Source organism: Haliotis rubra, unplaced genomic scaffold (assembly GCF_003918875.1).
Source record: "Haliotis rubra isolate DU_JTF1 unplaced genomic scaffold, ASM391887v1 Scf345, whole genome shotgun sequence".
NCBI lineage: Eukaryota > Metazoa > Mollusca > Gastropoda > Lepetellida > Haliotidae > Haliotis > Haliotis rubra.
The window spans coordinates 458,722-479,834 of record NW_025767019.1 but is presented as its reverse complement, the minus strand read 5'-3'; the positions used below and the strand labels follow the sequence as shown (position 1 = coordinate 479,834).

At 42.5% G+C, this 21,113-nt stretch overlaps 1 protein-coding gene across 1 annotated transcript in view; it reads right to left on the bottom strand.

Annotated features, from left to right (window-relative positions):
* Positions 1–464: 464 nt before the first annotated feature.
* The window catches only part of LOC124284805 (vacuolar protein sorting-associated protein 51 homolog), a 42,100-nt gene continuing 21,451 nt past the window's right edge, over positions 465–21,113 (bottom strand). Inside the window, exons 13-20 of the mRNA XM_046720919.1 lie at positions 14,658–14,780; positions 12,791–12,895; positions 11,856–11,996; positions 10,959–11,188; positions 8,583–8,703; positions 7,991–8,103; positions 6,719–6,797; positions 465–747 (exon numbers count right to left, since the gene is read on the bottom strand). Coding sequence (XP_046576875.1) covers positions 718–747; positions 6,719–6,797; positions 7,991–8,103; positions 8,583–8,703; positions 10,959–11,188; positions 11,856–11,996; positions 12,791–12,895; positions 14,658–14,780 — 942 coding nt within the window. The 3' untranslated portion in view covers positions 465–717. The remainder of the gene's footprint in view (positions 748–6,718; positions 6,798–7,990; positions 8,104–8,582; positions 8,704–10,958; positions 11,189–11,855; positions 11,997–12,790; positions 12,896–14,657; positions 14,781–21,113) is intronic.

Genomic DNA, 21,113 nt, shown 5'->3' with positions numbered 1-21,113 from the left:
TGTACATGAAAACTTGCTTTTGAGCATAATTTTGTGTAATAATGGAATTGTGTATATGTGGCAGCACATCTTAAATATATATATACTTAGACTGCATTTCCAGGTTTAGATACATTCATTGAGGTCAGTTGCGGACTTATCATCCTGATTTGAAACAGTTAACACAAAGGAAATACTTAAAAAGGAACAACTGTTCAGTTGATCAGTGAAGCCAAAGGGAGACTACAGACAATTGTGATTTGGTTGGTTGGTTTGTTGTTTAATGCTGCACTCAGTAATATTCCAACTATATGGCGGCAGTCTGTAAATAATCGAGTCTGGATCAGACAATCCAGTGATCAACAGCATGAGCATCGATCTATGCAACTGGGATACGATGACATGTGTCAACCAAGTCAGCAAGACTGACCACCCGATCCCGTAGTCGCCCCTTAGGACAAGCATGGGCTACTGAAGATCAATTCTAACAATGATCTTCATGGTTAAACAATGGTGAAGTCCCTGCGATCAGTGAATGATATGAGATGTACCTCAGTGGAATGTGTTTGCTACATAAGTTTCATAGATCCACACTGCACAATTATCATCCAGTTTCTGTTTCTTCCTGCTCTGATGGGTGTCTTAATTTGACACCTGGTGCACCAGTTGCATTTTTGTAAGCACATGTTGTACACAGATAGCAGTTGTGGATGTAAGATGTTAGACTTGTCCAAATGTTCACCCCCTCTCACAGATGAGCTCTATCACCTGAAACAGTATAAGTCACATTGTTAGGAAGGGTTTCTTGTCCAAGGTATTTAAAAGAAGTTAAAGTACACCATCAGGTGCAAATATCACCATGACAGATAAACATATGGGTATCTCCACATACAGGTGTATCACAGGCACTTGTTTCCACATACAGTTGACCTTATATTCCAGTGTCCCCACAGATAGTTGATCTAAACTGCAGGTGTCTCAACATACAGGTGCCTCAGAATACACTTAAAAGAAGATAGATAGTGAGTGAGTGAGTTTAGTTTTACGCTGCACTCAGCATTATTCTTGCTATATGGCGTCAGTCTGTAAATAATCAAGTCTGGGTTACGACAAGCATGGGTTACTGAAGATCAATTCTAACCCGGATCTTCGCAAGTATGGACCGATTGAGGTGTCTTCACAAACAAGTGACATCACATACAGTTGTGTCTACATACACATGGCTCGGTGTCCTCACATACAAGTGTCTAACACATACATTTGAAATTACATACAGATTGTGTCACATATAGGTGACCTCACATACAGATAGGGGCGGTGGGGTAGCCTAGTGGCTAAAGTGTTGGCTCGTCATGCCAAAGACCTGGGTTTGCTTCCCCACATGGGTACAATGTGTGAAGCCCATTTCAAGGGTTCCTCGCTGTGATATTGCTGGTATATTGCTAAAAGCGGTGTAAAACTATACTCGCTCACTCACTCACAAACAAATGTCCCTAGAGACAGTTTACATCACATACAGGTGCCCTCCCCTCCAACAACACCCATTTGCACAGGTGAGTCATAAATATCTGTCTCAGTCCAGTCTTCACAATGAGTGAAATATAAATCATCAGTTTTAATCATATTTATCATAATTTAACAATCTTTACACTCAGTTCTCATGTTTCCATTTACAAGAGCACCTGTGATTAAAGGTAAGTTTACATACAAGGTGGATACTGATGAATATAAAGCTGCATACCTGAGCGCCTACGTGGATTATGAAGCACACAACTTTATGGATAATAGATTAGCTTGATAATGGTGTAAGAACATACACCGAAACATTGCTTGTGCGATAAACAAGAAGTTGTTATCCATAAAGTCGTATGCTACATTATTATTGACCCACCAATTTCTAGAATGCTGATCAACTTCTAGAATGCTGATAAACAGTCATGCATGGATACATGATTGGATGCATACCTGGGTGGAAGCCCAGTGAGTGAGACCGTTTATTAGCACTACAACATGTGTCTATTGTTCCTGGACTACCACAGCTGAGTGGTTGTTGTGGATGAGTGGTGAAGGGTGACCAGCAAAAACAAGCCTCCCAGCAGTGCTTTGGTATTCTTTCAACTGATCATATCAGTGACTACTGTTCTGTAACAACTGGTACACTGTAAATGTGAAACTGCTGGCAAAAACACCAATCAAATTTTCATATCAATTGAACATTTTCTGTAATATATATTTGTGAATAAATCAAGGAGTTCAAACACTACCAGATGTGACCAGTCATCAGGCATAGCCTTTAATGGAACTGAGCACTGGTGTGTTGTGTGGAGCATGGGTTGAGCACCGGTGTGTGGTGTGGAGCTTGGGGTGTGTGGTGTGGAGCTTGGGTTGAGCACTGGTGTGTGGTGTAGAGCTTGGGTTGAGCACCGGTGTGTGGCGTGGAGCTTGGGTTGAGCACTGGTGTGTTGGGTGGAGCTCGGGTTGAGCATTGGTGTGTCATGTGGAGCTTGGGTTGAGCACTGGTGTGTCATGTGGAGCTTGGGTTGAGAATTGGTGTGTTGTTTGGAGCTTGAGTTGCATACTGGTGTGTTGTGTGGAGCTGGGGTTGAGCACTGGTGTGTTGTGTGGAGCTTGGGTTGAGAATTGGTGTGTCATGTGGAGCTTGGGTTGAGAATTGGTGTGTTGTGTGGAGCTCGGGTTGGGCAGTGTTGTGTTGTGGAGAGCTTGGGTTGAGCACTGGCATGTTGTGTGGAGCTTGGGTTGGGCACTGGTGTGTTGTGTGGAGCTTGGGTTGAGCACTGGTGTGTCATGTGGAGCTTGGGTTGAGAATTGGTGTGTTGTGTGGAGCTCGGGTTGGGCAGTGTTGTGTTGTGTAGAGCTTGGGTTGAGCACTGGCATGTTGTGTGGAGCTTGGGTTGGGCACTGGTGTGTTGTGTGGAGCTTGGGTTGAGCACTGGTGTGTCATGTGGAGCTTGGGTTGAGCTTGGTGTGTTGTGTGGAGCTTGAGTTGAGTACTGGTGTGTTGTGTGGAGGTTGGGTTGAGCACTGGTGTGTTGTGTGGAGCTTGGGTTGAGCACTGGTGTGTTGTGTGGAGCTTGGGTTGAGCACTGGTGTGTTGTGTGGAGTGGAGCTCGGACTGAGTACTGGTGTGAGGTGTTGAGTGGAGCTCGGGTTGAGCACTGGTGTGTTGTGTGGAGCTCGGGTTAGGCATTGGTGTGTCATGTGGAGCTTGGGTTGAGAATTGTGGCACAGTGTGAAGCTTTGTATTAGGGCAGGCAGTGGTGTGTAAGTGTGCATCTCGTTGTCGGTAAGAATGGCACCGTATGAAGCTCCGTGTGTGTGTTTGACATAAACTATAAATAACATACTGATTCTGAATGAAACAGCAAAATGATTCCACACATTTCTAAAATGTACCTCCATATCAAGCCACAGTTTCATATCAGGGAAAATTACCAAACAATGATGAATATACAGGTATAATTTAAAAACATGGCCACACTTCTGTTGCCATAGAGAATTGAAAAATATTCAATACATTAAAGTTAACACAATGTCATATTTCCAAAAAAAGACAATTCTGTTAATTGCCCTCAGCTGCTACAAATGGCATATTATATTGGCTATATGGTAATGCAATTACTGACTGTAATATTTCACAGACCGAGATGTAAAATATAACTGACATCTGAAACTGATTCGCCCCATTTTCTGAAGGTGTTATTTAAGGCTATCACTTAACCATCTCCTCCGCTATACCTACAGGGTAAACAATATAGACTGTCACACCCCATCTCCTCCCCTATACCTACAGGTGCAACAATGGAGGCTGTGACATCCCATCTCCTCCCCTATACCTACAGGTGCAACAATGGAGACTGTCACACCCCATCTCCTCCCCTATACCTACAGGTGCAACAATGGAGACTGTCACACCCCATCTCCTCCCCTATACCTACAGGTGCAACAATGGAGACTGTGACACCCCATCTCTTCCCCTATACCTACAGGGGCAACAATGGAGGCTGTCACACCCCATCTCCTCCCCTATACCTACAGGTGCAACAATGGAGGCTGTCACACCCCATCTCCACCCCTATACCTACAGGTGCAACAATGGAGGCTGTGACACCCATCTCCTCCCCTATACCTACAGGTGCAACAATGGAGGCTGTGACACCCATCTCCTTCCCTATGCCTACAGGGGCAACCATGGAGGCTGTGACACCCCATCTCCACCCCTATACCTACAGGGGCAACCATGGAGGCTGTGACACCCCATCTCCACCCCTATACCTACAGGGGCAACCATGGAGGCTGTGACACCGCATCTCCTCCCCTATACCTACAGGGGCAACAATGGAGGCTGTCACACCCCATCTCCACCCCTATACCTACAGGTGCAACAATGGAGGCTGTGACACCCCATCTCCTCCCCTATACCTTCAGGTGCAACAATGGAGGCTGTGACACCCCATCTCCACCCCTATACCTACAGAGGCAACAATGGGGGCTGTGACACCCCATCTCCACCCCTATACCTACAGGGGAAAGAACGAAGGCTGTGACACCCCATCTCCACCCCTATACCTTGTCATGCTATCATTAATGTAACAGCTTTAACATCAAAGTGAACACCAACTATTATATTGAATGACATTTAGTAGTGTGTATTGACAGATTCAGTGCATGTGGAACCAGGTAATGATATAAAGCTTATTCTAACAATGCTTCAGTTATCTAACAGCAGGTGGGATCGAGGAGTATTGCAACAGATGACAGACAAACCCCTATGCAAGATAGGCTAGCCTAAACTACAAACACCAAACAGCATACAATGCTGATTTATTGAATGAATATGCCGTCAGGCAAGTTTAATGCAATATCATGGTGTGGGACACCAGACAAGATCTTGACATTTTAAGGACTGATATGCTTGGGTGTATGGACTGATATGCTAGGGTGTATGGACTGATATGCTTGGGTGTATGGAATGATATGCTGGGTGTATGGACTGATATGCTTGGGTGGGGTGTATGGATTGATATGCTAGGGTGGGGTGTATGGGCTGATATGCTGGGGTGTATGGACTGATATGCTGGGGTGTATGGAATGATATGCTAGGGTGTATGTATTAGATATACCCACACTTTCCGAGGTGTGCCGCTCAATACCCCTACTGTTTGAGTCGTGTGGCCTCGAGAGCGCTAGCCGAGGAGACCACATGACTCAAACAGTAGGGTATTGGCTGACACATCGAGGAAGTGTGGGTACATCTGACTTATACCTCACTTCTGGTCGAAGTTGAGTTTATTGTAACACTTTATGTTCTAATTATGACAAAATTTTTATTTCTTTTCCATCTGTTTCATTTATTTTTAGCCCACTGGTTAAGACCCTCAAATGTCCAGCGTCTATAGTCTGTTTGCAGTGAAACCTACCGATCAATTTCACTTTAAACAAAAAAGTACTCAAATAAGTGAAATTAAGATTGCGAATCTCATAATTTGACCTTGCCAAATGAACATCTCAGAATTATATTCAACTTAGAATATAATTTGTTTAACAAATGATCATAGTTTCAAATCAATATTATTGGTTTGTATTACAATATTAGGGGTAAGCGCAGTAGTTGGAACAGTGAAACAAATGCCCGTGCGGTACGTAACAAGCGTTAACTTCTACCAAACCTGCATGTTCTGGGTGTTTCATTTAATGCGCATACCCCATTGTAATACAAACAAATATGAAACTATGATCGTTTGTTAAACAACTTTTATCCTAAGCTGAATATAATTCTGAGATTTAAATGTTCAATAGGTAAGTTAAAATTATGGGGATTTGCAATCTTAGTTTCACTTTATTTGATTTACTTTTTTAAAGTGATATTCATCGGTACGTTTTCACTGCAAACAGACTATTAGCAGTCGATTGCACGTGCATGCACGGGCTTGCACGATTTCACACGATTTTAAACACCAGTTCGGCCGAGAATGACTTCAAGTAGCCCCAAATATGCATAATATTACTGATAATTGACATTTGTATGGGCAGACCAATGCGCATGCTTCTCTGACTCGCATGTGGCATAGAAAACATTTGGAAGATCACACGTTAAGTTAAGCCATGGATGCTGAAGAGTGGACAGAGGATTTTCTTTCTCAAATTGACAGTTCGTTAGCGTCACATTTCGATCTGGATGATAAGGAAGATTTTGAAACAATCGAAATCTCAATGTGAGTCCATTGAAATAAAATTATATTTCGCCGTTTGTTGTGTCTTTATTGCTTCGGTATACCCTAGTGAAAAAGTGTAGGTGTATCATTGATACACCTACACTTTTGACAGGTGTACCGGTCAATACACCTACACTTTTAACAAAGGAAACCATGGCAACGAGACCGGAAGTGGGGTATAAGGACTGATATGCTAGGGTGGGGTGTATGGACTGATATGCTAGGGTGGGGTGTATGGACTGATATGCTAGGGTGGGGTGTATGGACTGATATGCTGGGGTGTATGGACTGACATGCTGGGGTGTATGGACTGATATGCTAGGGTGGGGTGTATGGACTGATATGCTGGGGTGTATGGACTGATATGCTAGGGTGGGGTGTATGGACTGATATGCTGGGGTGTATGGACTGATATGCTAGGGTGTATGGACTGATATGCTAGGGTGGGATGTATGGACTGATATGCTGCAGTGTATGTACAATATTAACCAGGAAGTGACACTCACGCTAGGTTCCATGAGGACTGGGTCAAGGCAGCGGTGCATGGTGCTGCACACAATCTCATCCAGCAGTACCTGCACTAGGCTGAAACACACAACATCGATGAGCTTCACTTCAGTCCTGACACCATGTCAGGAGAGTTTTGGTACAACAGGATTGATCCATGGCACCAATTTGCAGATATCTATTTACCAACATATCTGATACTGTATACTGATGCTGTGGTTACAAGGCCTACTACCCGATACATACAAGGTGAGCTGAGCAGTGTATACAGTGTACAAGGAGGTTTTGTTTCAATTTGTTTGTTGTTTAATGCCACAATACAAAACAACATGGCACTACTCCAACTATGATGGCCAGCAAATAAATGATGGAATATTTGGGATTCAACTTTTCTTTGTTTAGAAAAAATTCTAGAGGGGTATGCTTTGGGGGTTGAGCACCATTTGGGATTTGAACTAACACAAGGGTCTGGCACCAGCCCAGTACAAAGTCAACAGTCTGACCCACTCAGCCACCATGGCTTCCACAAAAATGAAAGTCTAACAACTGGTAGTCTAGACAAAGTGACAAGTGTTAATGGACACAGCTCCCATTGTCGAAGGCTATGTTACACAGTGCCTTGCAGAAAGTGTAACTTGAAGTACTGGAAGTATTACAATTTGTACCTCACTTAAAAAGAGTAATCCCAAACATGCTACATCTGACCACTTTCTAAAAGGAAGTGTGTATTCACGGCTTTTAAATAATCAAGTTTTGACCAGACAATCGAGTGACTGATAGTGTGAGCAACACTCGCTGTTGGGATACAATTACACTCAATGAACCAAGTCACTGAGACCGACCACCCAATAACTTTACTTGTGACCAGCAAGGGGAGCCATGGTTAGGTAAGGAAACAGTGAGTGAGTAAGTTTAGTTTTATGCCACACTTAGCAATATTCCAGCTATATGGCGGCTGTCTGTAAATAATCAAGTCTGGACCAGACAATCCAGTGATCAACAGCATGATCATTGACCTGCGCAATTGGCAACCGATGACATGTGTCAACCAAGCCAGCGAGCCTGACCACCCGATCCCGTTAGTCGCCTCTTACGACAAGCATGGGTTACTGAGGGTTCATTCTAACCTGGACCTTCATGGTAAAGGTAAGGAAAGAGTTGCTGTGCACATGATTTCTCAGTAAAGAAACTTGTGATCACAAAACCATGACTGTCACAAAGGTTTTACAGTTGTTCTCTTCTTGTTCACTCACAACACCATAAACACTTACTTCTCATCGGAGACAAATCTCCACAGGTACAGCTGCAGATAGTGTGTGTCCACCTGGATCTGTTGGAGGCCGTATCGGCCAAATGTTCTCAGGAGTACACACTCCAAGAAGGTCTGAAGAGGAAAACGAGGATGAGATTGGTGGACAATGGACCATGATAGTACATCATGTATTTACAAAAGTGACACATGTGAAAATGTCTTTCAAAGGTATCTACATTTTGGGGAAATAGTATTAGTCACAATACTGGGCTTGTCAAACTTGATCACTGACTGAGTCTTAGAATCATAGAGCTGGACCACATATAACAACTTTTGTAGTAAGAAGAGATCACCTTCAACATTACAAGCAGAGGGGCTTGGTTCAGCTTTTCATTATAAATGGCTGGATTGAGTGAGTTAAGTTTATGCCACTTTTAGCAATATTCCAGCAATATCACGTGGGGGGACACCAGAGATGGGCTTCACACATTGCATCCATGTTGGAAATCAAACCCTGGTCTTCGGCGTGACGAGCGGACACTTTAACCACTAGGCTACCCCATCGCCCCATAAAGGCAGGATGCGTCACCTTGTCAGACGTTGATACGTACCTTGAGGCTGATCTTGATGATGCCTGTGAGGACAGATACCTTGGAGAACTCAACTGCACTGAATATTTCTATCTTCTCTGAGAACAGCTTCTGTATGTTGCTAATGAGGCTGTTGTCCACACTGAAAGACAGCAGGTAGGTTTGTGGATATCACTATTACTGGCCATCACGATTGATGGTGGGGATACATGTATGTTTGTAAGTGTGATCACATCACTGTCTCAACAGGACAGTTAATGTGTCTGCAGTTGTGCCCTACTGAGTGGAGGTGTGTTCAGAGTTGGTTGTGTGAGGTGGTTAGCTATTCTAAATGAGGGTGAGCAATCAGCATTCAATCAGACAATCCAGTGATATATACTATGAGCAACGATACATGCTATCAGGGCATGATGACCTGATATCTACCAAGTCACTGTGGATGATAACCTGATATCTACCAAGTTGCTGTGCATGATGACCTGATATCACTCAAGTCACTGTGGATGACCTGATATCACTCAAGTCACTGTGGATGACCACCTGATATCACTCAAGTCACTGTGCATGATGACCTGATATCACTCAGGTCACTGTGCATGATGTCCTGATATCTACCAAGTCACTGTGGATGATAACCTGATATCAACCAAGTCACTGTGCATGATGACCTGATATCACTGTGGATGATGACCTGATATCAACCAAGTCACTGTGCATGATGACCTGATATCAATCAAGTTACTGTGCATGATGACCCACTATCTACTAAGTCGCTGTGGATGATGACCTGATATCTATCAAGTCAATGTGGACAGTGACCTCATATCAACCAAGTGACTGTGCATGATGGCCTGATATCTACCAAGTCGCTGTGCATGATGACCTGATATCAACCAAGTCGCTGTGGATGGTGACCTCATATCAACCAAGTCAATGTGGATGACCTGATATCACTCAAGTCACTGTGCATGATGTCCTGATATCTACACAGTCACTGTGGATAGAGACCTGATATCAACCAAGTTACTGTGCATGATGACCTGATATCACTCAAGTCACTGTGGATGATGCCCTGATATCAACCAAGTCATTGTGCATGATGACCTGATATCAACCAAATCATTGTGCATGATGACCTGATATCAACCAAGTGACTGTGGATGATGAGCTGTTATCAACCACGTCACTGTGCATGATGACCTGATATCTACCAAGTCGCTGTGGATGATGACCTGATATCAATCAAGTTACTGTGCATGATGACCTGATATCTATCAAGTCAGTGTGGAGTGACCTGATATCAACCACGTCACTGTGCATGATGACCTGATATCTACCAAGTCGCTGTGGATGATGACCTGATATCAATCAAGTTACTGTGCATGATGACCTGATATCTATCAAGTCAGTGTGGACAGTGACCTGATATCAACCAAGTGACTGTGCATGATGGCCTGATATCTACCAAGTCGCTGTGCATGATGTCCTGACATCTACCAAGTCACAGTGGATGATGACCCTGTCCACTGAGTTATCTCTAGTGACAAGTGTAGGTTCCTCAGGACTTATTCTGTGTGATGTGTGTATGTGACTATCTCATCTTTGGTGTGAAAGACAATAAGACAATAGCTTATTTACCTGTTTATGTACAATTACCTGTTGTAAGTGACGATAGTGTGTGTGCCCATGTACAGGTGCTTGTGATTGATGTGTGACTGTCTCATTGTGGGGAATGTACGATCTCAGTTCCTGTCAATGTGCGTGTGAGTGCGTGCATGCTTGTCTGTGTTTTTGTGTCCATGTCTCTGTCCATGTCTTGGTTGATTGAGTGATATCATGTCTGTATGTCTGCATCTCTGCATGCAAGTGTGTTGTGTGATATGTGTGTGCATGATATATTTTTGATTATATTGACCAGGGTGTACATCTGGCTGCTGAGACTGGCTGTATGGGTGTGCATGATGTATTTGTAATTATCTCACCTGGGGGAGTAGGACCAGGGTGTATGTTTCTGCTGCTGAGACTGGCTGTATGTGCGATGTGTGTGTGATTATCTCACCTGGGGGAGTAGGACCAGGGTGTACGTTTCTGCTGCTGAGACTGGCTGTAGGTGTGTGTGTGTGATGTGTGTGTGATGTGTGTGATGTGTGATTATCTCACCTGGGGGAGTAGGACCAGGGTGCACGTTCTGCTGCTGCTGAGACTGGCTGTGTGTGTGTGATGTGTGTGTGTGATGTGTGTGTGCATGATGTATTTGTGATTATCTCACCTGGGGGAGTAGGACCAGGGTGTACGTTTCTGCTGCTGAGACTGGCTGTATGTGTGTGTGTGATGTATGTGCATGTGAAGTATGTGCATGTGATGTTTGTGTGCATGATGTATTTGTAATTATCTCACCTGGGGGAGTAGGACCAGGGTGTACGTTTCTGCTGCTGAGACTGGCTGTAGGTGTGTGTCCGCCGACTTGAGTCACTGCTACGCTCTTTGCGTACACCTTCCTCATAGAACTGCCCAACTTGGTTGTCAATGGCTGAGATGTCCTCGACCACACGCTTCATGACAGCACGGACATTGCGAGGCTCGATTGTATTCAGCCAGTCCCGAGTTTCAACACTCTTCCTCATCATCTGCAAGGTGAAGGTCAGACTGTCACTACATGGACATGCAGATCATTATTCTAATACACAATGTAACTTCAGCAAGCTATGAAATATCTCATATCAACCATGTCCATCACTGGATGCGAAGATATTAACAACTCAGTATCCTGACAATACCCTGGTGAGGACAACAAACGTCTTGAAACCATTCATCCTTCAACAGAGACTTACTGAGTTTGGTTTTACGCCGCTTTTAGCAATATTCCAGCAACATCACGGTGGGGGACACCAGAAATGGGCTTCACACATTGTACCCATGTGGGGACTCGAACCCGGGTCTTCGGCATGACAAGTCAACGCTTTAACCACTAGGCTACCCCACCGCCCCCTTCAACAGAGAGGCTGAGTTGGTGAGTCCATGTGTAACACATGGTAAGAAAGGAATGCCCTATGTGGCAGATTTTGAGTCCTATGCAACTTAACTAAAGTGAGTGGGTTTGGTTTTATGCCGCTTTTATCAATATTCCAGCAATATCATGGTGTGGGACACCAGGAATGGGCTTCACACATTGTACCCATTTGGGGAATTGAACCTGGGACTCTGGTGTGATGAGCGTACACTTTAACCACTAGGCTACTCCCCTGCCCCCTGTGTAACTACAGCCTCATGCATGGTGAGAAAGGTCCAACCTACCTGTGAGATTGTGAGACCTTGCACTCGGACATAATGGTTCAACAGTTTCTGTGCAGTGTCCTTGGCCATTGCCCACAGATCAGCTACAGGGGTCACCTGACTCTTCTCAGCCAACAGAAACTGTTCTTCTGTGAGTGTTATCTGGAAATAGGCAGAAAGACGTCAGTGGGATAACAGCATTGAGTGGGATAACAGAATTGAGTGGGATGTCAAAATGTTGAGTGGGATAACAGCATTATGTGGTATGTTAGAATGTTAAGTGGGATGTCAAAATGTTGAATGGGATAACAGCATCAAGTGGGATGTTAGAATGTTGAGTGGGATAACATCATTAAGTGGGATGTCAGAATGTTGAGTGGGATAACTGCATTAAGTGGGATGTTAGAATGTTGCGTGGGATAACATCATTAAGTGGGATGTTAGAATGTTGAGTGAGATAACAGCATTAAGTGGGTGTTAGAATGTTGAGTGGGATAACAGCATTAAGTGGGATGTTAGAATGTTGAGTGGGATAACAGCATTAAGAGGGATGTTAGAATGTTGAGTGGGATAACAGCATTAAGAGGGATGTTAGAATGTTGCGTGGGATAACATCATTAAGTGGGATGTCAGAATGTTGAGTGAGAAAACATTAAGTGGGATGTCAGAATGTTGAGTGGGATAACAGCATTAAGTTGGATGTTAGAATGTTGAGTGGGATAACAGCATTAAGTTGGATGTTAGAATGTTGAGTGGGATAACAGCATTGAGTGGGACGTCAGAATGTCAATTGGTATGTCATCATCCCCTTGACATGACATAATGTGGAGTGGCCAAAGTCATGTTCAAAGGAGGTCATGTTATCTTGTGCAATTTCATGATGTTGTGACATTATTTAGGGTTTTAACAATGTAACAATTGTGTGTATGACAGTGATGGGAAACTGGAGCTCTCACCAGGTAGGAGATGGAGGCATTCTCCAGATCCAGACAGAATCGGGACAGAACCAGCAGCAGGGCAGGTGGAACGGAACCCCGCTCACTCATGCCCTCACAGAAGTCCTGAAAACCAGGGCAGATGAAAAAACACCAAAATTCGGACAATCTCATGTAATACTATAAACTGTATATGTAAATATTGAATAAGGGAAAATGGGAGACAGCATCAAACAATGCAGTTATTCAGGGATAGTGTGAGGCTTCCTTCCATATGTTGAGGTTTTTGTTTGTCCACATTCAGCAAATATTCAGCTGTATTCAGGGTTTTACACAGTCTTTTAAAAATGGGAGTCATGGTGACTCACAATATATATTTTTGGGAGTCATTTTCAATATTTGGGAGTCATGAAAATTTAATATTTCTTGATGTTTATCATTTTCAGTATGTAACTGTGTATGTCACACCACCAAATGAAACTACAGCATTGTTCAATTCAAACAGCCAGGATTTCTGTCTCCTCTGAATTCTCTGGAACAATCTTACAGCTCTGTAAAAGTCAAACTATCATCAAACAATATAATTTTTTGCTTATCAAATCGATTTTATTGAACTAAATTGTGAGGGCCACCTATAAAACTTGCGTCAAGCTTGACTCGTATGATAGTATTTTGAGAGTCGTTAACAAGCTTGTTGCGTCAAATACACAGGAATCATGCGTCATGTAAAACCCTGGTATGATGACAGACTCTAAACATTCAGGTCTGGACCAGACAATCCAGTGAGCGATAATATGAGAAATAATCCAAGAGGAATGATGACACGACATCAAACAAGTCACCAAGCCTAACCATCTGATTTTGATGTAACCCAGAATCCCCACTGGTAGATTGGTGAAGGTTTCTTGCAATCTTTTCTTCCTGGAATCCCCCAAAGTGAGAGTAAACTTATTTATGCTGGAATCCCCACAAGATGACCAGTGAGGGTTGCTGGTGGTGGATTCTACCCCAGAATCCCCATATTGACAGCATAGGCTGTTGGGGACCTATTTTAACCTGGAATCCCCATATTGACAGCAGAGGCTGTTGGGAACCTATTTTAACCTGGAATCCCCATATTGACAGCAGAGGCTGTTGGGGACCTATTTTAACCTGGAATCCCCATATTGACAGCGGAGGCTGTTGGGGATCTATTCTAACCTGGAATCCCCATATTGACAGCAGAGGCTGTTGGGAACCTATTTTAACCTGGAATCCCCATATTGACAGCAGAGGCTGTTGGGAACCTATTTTAACCTGGAATCCCCATATTGACAGCATAGGCTGTTGGGGAACCTATTCTAACCTGGAATCCCCATATTGACAGCATAGGCTGTTGGGGATCCTATTCTACCCCAGAATCCCCATATTGACAGCATAGGCTGTTGGGGATCTATTCTAACCTGGAGTTCACATACTGACAGCATAGGCTGTTGGGGACCTATTCTAACACAGAATCCCCATATTGACAGCATAGGCTGTTGGGGACCTATTCTAACCTGGAATCCCCATATTGACAGCATAGGCTGTTGGGGACCTATTCTAGCCTGGAATCCAAATATTGACAGCATAGGCTGTTGGGGACCTATTCTAACCTGGAATCCCCATACTGACAGCATAGGCTGAAATCCCTATAATGAATGTGATCAAGACTGCCAGTTGTCATACTTCCATTTTTTTAAGAAGCCACTGAGTCAGATTGCTGACTTTGTGTGCTGGAGATTAGATGCCTCACTTTGAGGGTGTTGGTTTGAATCCTGGAGGGCAGCAACCCAGAAAATGCACAAGAATCCGTTAGAATATATAACGTATGTTACAAAGTGCTGAAGTTACAGATGCATTAACTCACACAGCAGGTAGTTGAGATGTGCTTCAGGAAGGCCACAACCAGCCCTTCTCTCACATCCTGGGTACAGAATGGGCCTCGGAAGTATGGCTTCATCGCGAATGTAATGTCTGTGGCTATGAAAGCCTGTAACAGAAGAAACATGGATAAAGACAGCATTCCTACATGGGAGATATGTGATTGAAGTGGTCATGACACACCGTTACTTCATAATTCACCTCATACATTTCCAACACATTTATACAAATGTTTTTTTAATCTTTGGTCGGCTGATTAGTGTTGAGTGTTAAGACAAGGGTGTACATCTCTGGTCCTGAGTGAGTGAGTGAGTGAGTGAGTGAGGAGTGAGTGAGTGAGTGAGTGAGTGAGTAAGAAGTGAGTGAGTGAGTGTGAGTGAGTGAGTGAGTGAGTGAGTGAGTGTGAGTGAGTGAGTGAGGAGTGAGTGAGTGAGTGAGTGAGTGAGTGAGTGAGTGAGTGAGTGAGTGAGTGAGTGAGTGAGTCAAACCAAGAGCGAGTGAGTGAGTGAGTGAGTGAGTGAGTGGTGAGTGAGTGAGTGGGTGTGGTGAGTGAAGTGAGTGAGTGAGTGATGGAGTGAGTGAGTGATGCAATGACATGTATAAACAAGTCAGGAGCCTGACCACCCGATCATGGGTGATGTGTGACTGTGGCAATGATGAAACACTGTTACCTCATTATTCACCTAATACAATACCTACACATTTATACAAATGGTGTTTTGATTCTTAACAAATCTAGGAAAACAAGAAGACTTCTGAAGAAACATTGAAACATCATGTTTAACCCTGAATCAGAATTTCTGAATAACGTATTATATGTTCAGCATATGACATTCACACATAGAATGTATGTATTGAAGAATGGATGAGTTATTGGCAGAATTGACAAATTTGGCTCCCATGGCACTGCTGCTTAAAATCAGATCAGAATTATCAGTGATCAGTTTTAAAAGACATCATAGTTCCGATCATTTCTTCGAGGTTTCAGCTCTGTGGGCCTTATTCTTTTAGATCAGATGTCAAAAAGGCAGTAACACAGGACAGAGATGGAAGATTTAATTTATTTTTCAAAATAACTTGTATTATGTTATTTTGGCATACCACATACTTGCTGCATATCAAAGTTTGGAATGATACTTTCAGAAATGGCTGATTTCTGAACACAAGTGACACCAGTGCTGTGTTGTTTTACATAATGTTTCTGCTTCGCGGAGCTTGTAGGTTCTGAGGATAATTTGCCAAGATGCAAAAGTAAATGACAGAAGGACATAACTTCTTTATGTACACAAGATATTTCACTGCCCAACAGCTCTTCAGATGAAATGTGTATGATGTAACATCTATGTAACAGAGTGAGTGAGTGAGAATGGTTTTACGCTGCTTTTAGCAACATTCCAGCTATATTACAGCAGGGGAAACCAGAAATGGGCTTCACACATTGTACCCATGTAGGGAATCAAATCCAGGTCTTCAGCATGATGAGTGAACACTTTAACCAGTTGACTACCCCACCACCCCAGTGACAATGGAGGGAGACAGAAAACTGTCATAGCCAACACGTCATTATGTCTTTGGTATCAATAGTGGTGACAAAGACAATAGTGGTGGATGTAAATTCATTATGGTTTCAGTGCACAAATATATATTGAGCTACATACAAAAGTTTTGATAATTATACTTTTGAAAGAAGCTCAGGTTTCAAAAGTCTAATGAATACCTGTTCTTTTTCCAATCATATATATTCATCATCGGCTGTATTCAATATAAATGTTTCCTTGCTTAATAATTTTCATGTAAAAAAATTAAATCTCATTATGGTTGTATTCTATAGTAAACGAAATGAAATCAAGAATGTTAAAAAAAATTGTTTAACTATTCTACAGTTGAGACCCAAAAAAGAAAGCAATCATCCAGATATCTTCTCCATGTCTTCATGAATAAGTTTAAACATTTCGAATACTTTTGAATATACCATCTCTTCTATATTAAATATCCCATCACTTGAGTAGTGTAGGTGCTTCTCTTGTTCACAAGGTTGTTCTGTTTATTGGATGATAAGTACTGTTCTATGATGAATGTAAGAGTGAAATTGCACTCAATAGCATCTGGATGCTTATTCATAATTTAGCCAATATTGCACTGTTTTATATATGTTAATACTGCACAGTATAACTGTCCTGGTGATAATTGCAAACAATGATGACAATTTTACTTGCTTGCCAACGACATTAGAATCTATGTCGAAACGTCGCCCTTCACAGAATAAAAGAAGTTCTATGTCCATAAAAATTGTCATCATTCTTAATAATGTTGTTACCTGATCCATTGTTCAAAATTAAGCACAGGAATCTAAGGGCCTAGGGATAGCATATTTTAAAAACATTTAGATTTAGAGTGTCCCAAGATAAAAAAAAATACTTCCTGTGCCCATTACCCCATTTCGCTCCTGAAACAGTTGACCAGGAAGTGTTTGGATGAGTCAGGACTGGCAACATGTTGGCCCAATGTTGGTCCAATGTTTACCCATTATGCCTAATGATCAGCTGACCATGAGGATAAAGCTGTGTGTGTTCGGATGACACGAAACAATTCCTCAGACAAAAGACTGAGTGTGTAATTGGCTGAGAAGATGGTGAATATGAACTATCAGTACTATAGCAACAGGTGGCAGGGCTATTGTATGAGGCAATCATAGTACATTGCTTTACACAAAACACATTTCACGTATCTATATATTTCATTATACCAACTTCCACATATGATTAAACCTTGACAGAATGTAGTGTATATAAAACACAATGTGGAAACAGATGTAGAACTGGTCATGATCATATGATTGTATTCTTCTATTACCTCCAACAATAGGTAGGACAGTTGGTGCTGGTATATCGGTAAACTGCACTACACTAGTAACATGATATGTTTGGCAATACTGTTTCTGTGTTCTGGTATATCGGTAAACTGCACTACACTAGTCACATGATACGTTTGGCAATACTGTTTCTGTGGACTGGTATACCGGTAAACTGCACTACAATAGTCACATGATACGTTTGGCAATACTGTCTTGGACTGTGGACTGGTATATGGTAAACTGCACTACAATAGTCACATGGTCACATGATACGTTTGGCAATACTGTTTCTGTGGACTGGTATATCGGTAACCTGCTACACTAGTCACATGATCGTTTGGCACTCTGTGGACTCAAATAGTCACATGATACGTTTGGTTCACTGGTATATCAGGTAAATACTGTTTCTGGTGGTAAACTGGCACTACACTAGTCACATGATACGTTTGGCAATACTGTTTCTGTTCTGGTATATCGGTAACCTGCACTACACTAGTCACATGATACGTTTGGCAATACTGTTTCTGTGGACTGGTATATTGTCAGTAAACTGCACTACACTAGTCACATGATACGTTTGGCAATACTGTTTCTGTGGACTGGTATATCGGTAAACTGCACTACACTAGTCACATGATACGTTTGGCAATACTGTTTCTGTGTTCTGGTATATCGGTAAACTGCACTACACTAGTCACATGATACGTTTGGCAATACTGTTTCTGTGTTCTGGTATATCGGTAACCTGCACTACACTAGTCACATGATACGTTTGGCAATACTGTTTCTGTGTTCTGGTATATCGGTAACCTGCACTACACTAGTCACAGTCGCTTGGCAATACTGTTTCTGTGACTGGTATATCTGGTATGTCGGTAAACTGCACTTAGTCACATGATACGCTTGGCAATTGTTTCTGTGTTCTGGTATATCGGTAAACTGCACTACACTAGTCACATGATACGTTTGGCAATACTGTTTCTGTGGACTGGTATATCGGGTAACACTGCACTACACTAGTCACATGATACGTTTGGCAATACTGTTTCTGTGTTCTGGTATAACGGTAAACCTGCACTACACTAGTCACATGATACGTTTGGCAATACTGTTTCTGTGTTCTGGTATATCGGTAACCTGCACTACACTAGTCACATGATACGTTTGGCAATACTGTGTTCTGTGTACACTGGTATATCGGTACTGTTTCTGTTCTGGTATACACTGCAGTCACATGATACGTTTGGCAATACTGTTTCTGTGTTCTGGTATATCGGTAACCTGCACTACACTCAGTCTAGTCAATACTGTTTGATGTGTTTGGTAACCTGCAATACTGTTTGGCTGTGTTCTGGTATATCGGTAAACTGCACTACACTAGTCACATGATACGTTTGGCAATACTGTTTCTGTGTTCTGGTATATCGGTAACCTGCACTACACTGGTCACATGATACGTTTGGCAATACTGTTTCTGTGTTGGACTGGTATATCGGTAAACTGCACTACACTAGTCACATGATACGTTTGGCAATACTGTTTCTGTGGACTGGTATATCGGTAAACTGCACTACACTAGTCACATGATACGTTTGGCAATACTGTTTCTGTGTTCTGGTATATCGGTAACCTGCACTACACTAGTCACATGATACGTTTGGCAATACTGTTTCTGTGTTCTGGTATATCGGTAACCTGCTGGTCACACTAGTCTCTGTGGATACGTATTGGCAATACTGTTTCTGTGGCACTGGTATGTCGGTAACCTGCACTACACTAGTCACATGATACGTTTGGCAATACTGTTTCTGTGTTCTGGTATATCGGTAACCTGCACTACACTAGTCACATGATACGTTTGGCAATGGCTGTGGACTGGTATACTGTTTCTGTGGACACTAGTATGATACGTTTGGCAATACTGTTTCTGTGGACTGGTATATCGGTAACCTGCACTACACTAGTCACATGATATGTTTGGCAATACTGTTTCTGTGGACTGGTATATCGGTAACCTGCACTACACTAGTCACATGATACGTTTGGCAATACTGTTTCTGTGGACTGGTATATCGGTAAACTGCACTACACTAGTCACATGATACGTTTGGCAATACTGTCTCTGTGTTCTGGTATATCGGTTAACTGCACTACACTAGTCACATGATACGTTTGGCAATACTGTTTCTGTGGACTGGTATATCAGGGAAATATACCAACTTCCATCTTTAGTTTGATTGTTTAACCTAAAATCTACACAGACATGTATTAAAAAATTATGTTTTCCCTAACGTTGTTATCTTGCATGTATCTTCAGCTACAAACTGGAAGTATTTACATTAGTATGTAGGAAACAGGATCTGCATGCATCCCGACATACAGCATAACAATCATGTCCCTACATATCAGCAGGCTGAGCCCCAGTCACTTTAGAATCCATGAAGATCTGGGTTAGACTTGGTCTTCAGCAACCCATGCTTGTCGTGAGAGGCCACTAATGTAATCGGGTGGTCAGACTCACTGACTTTGCTGACACATGTCATTGTATCCCGACTGTGTAGATCGATGTTCATGCTGTTGATCACTGGATTGTCTGACTCGATTATTTATAAACCACTTCCATATGGCTGGAATACTTCTGAGTGCTGCATTAAACAACAAACATAACATAATGACTGAATTTTGAGATTTATGCAAGGTATGTCTATGCATTTCTGGAGTTTGGTGAACATTTGTAGTGTCTATCTGGAGTGGATATTCTGTCACGGAGCAGAGAAGACTTTGCATAGTACATATGCATACTGCTATTGACACCCAATTCGAATGACCAGCTGATGCAAGAAAGAGTCTAGTCCACACTGAATGTTATTAAGCCCTGATGAATAAAGGTGTGTTTTACATCAGGCAATCTCTTCAAGGACAAGAATATATTGATGGTACAATGAGCTATATCTATAAACGTTGTAGGGGATACTAGAACATCTACTAATAATGTAGCAAGGCAAACAGGACACATCTACTGACACATGATAGATTGTAGCTCAATGCTGGGCCTGACAAGGTGGTTATATAGATTGTAGCTCAATGCTGGGCCTGACAAGGTGGTAATATAGATTGTAGCTCAATGCTGGGCCTGACAAGGTGGTAATATAGATTGTAGCTCAATGCTGGGCCTGACAAGGTGGTAATATATATATAGATTGTAGCTCAATGCTGGGCCTGACAAGGTGGTAATTGTAGCTCAATGCTCTGCCTGACAAGGTGGTAATATAGATTGTAGCTCAAGCGACAAGGTGGTAATATAGATAGCTCAATCTGCCTGACAAGGTGGTAATATAGATTGTAGCTCAATGCTCTGCCCTGACAAGGTGGTAATATAGATTGTAGCTCAATGCTGGGCCTGACAAGGTGGTAATATATATATAGATTGTAGCTCAATGCTCTGCCTGACAAGGTGGTAATATAGATTGTAGCTCAATGCTGGGCCTGACAAGGTGGTTATATAGATTGTAGCTCAATGCTGGGCCTGACAAGGTGGTAATATAGATTGTAGCTCAATGCTGGGCCTGACAAGGTGGTTATATAGAT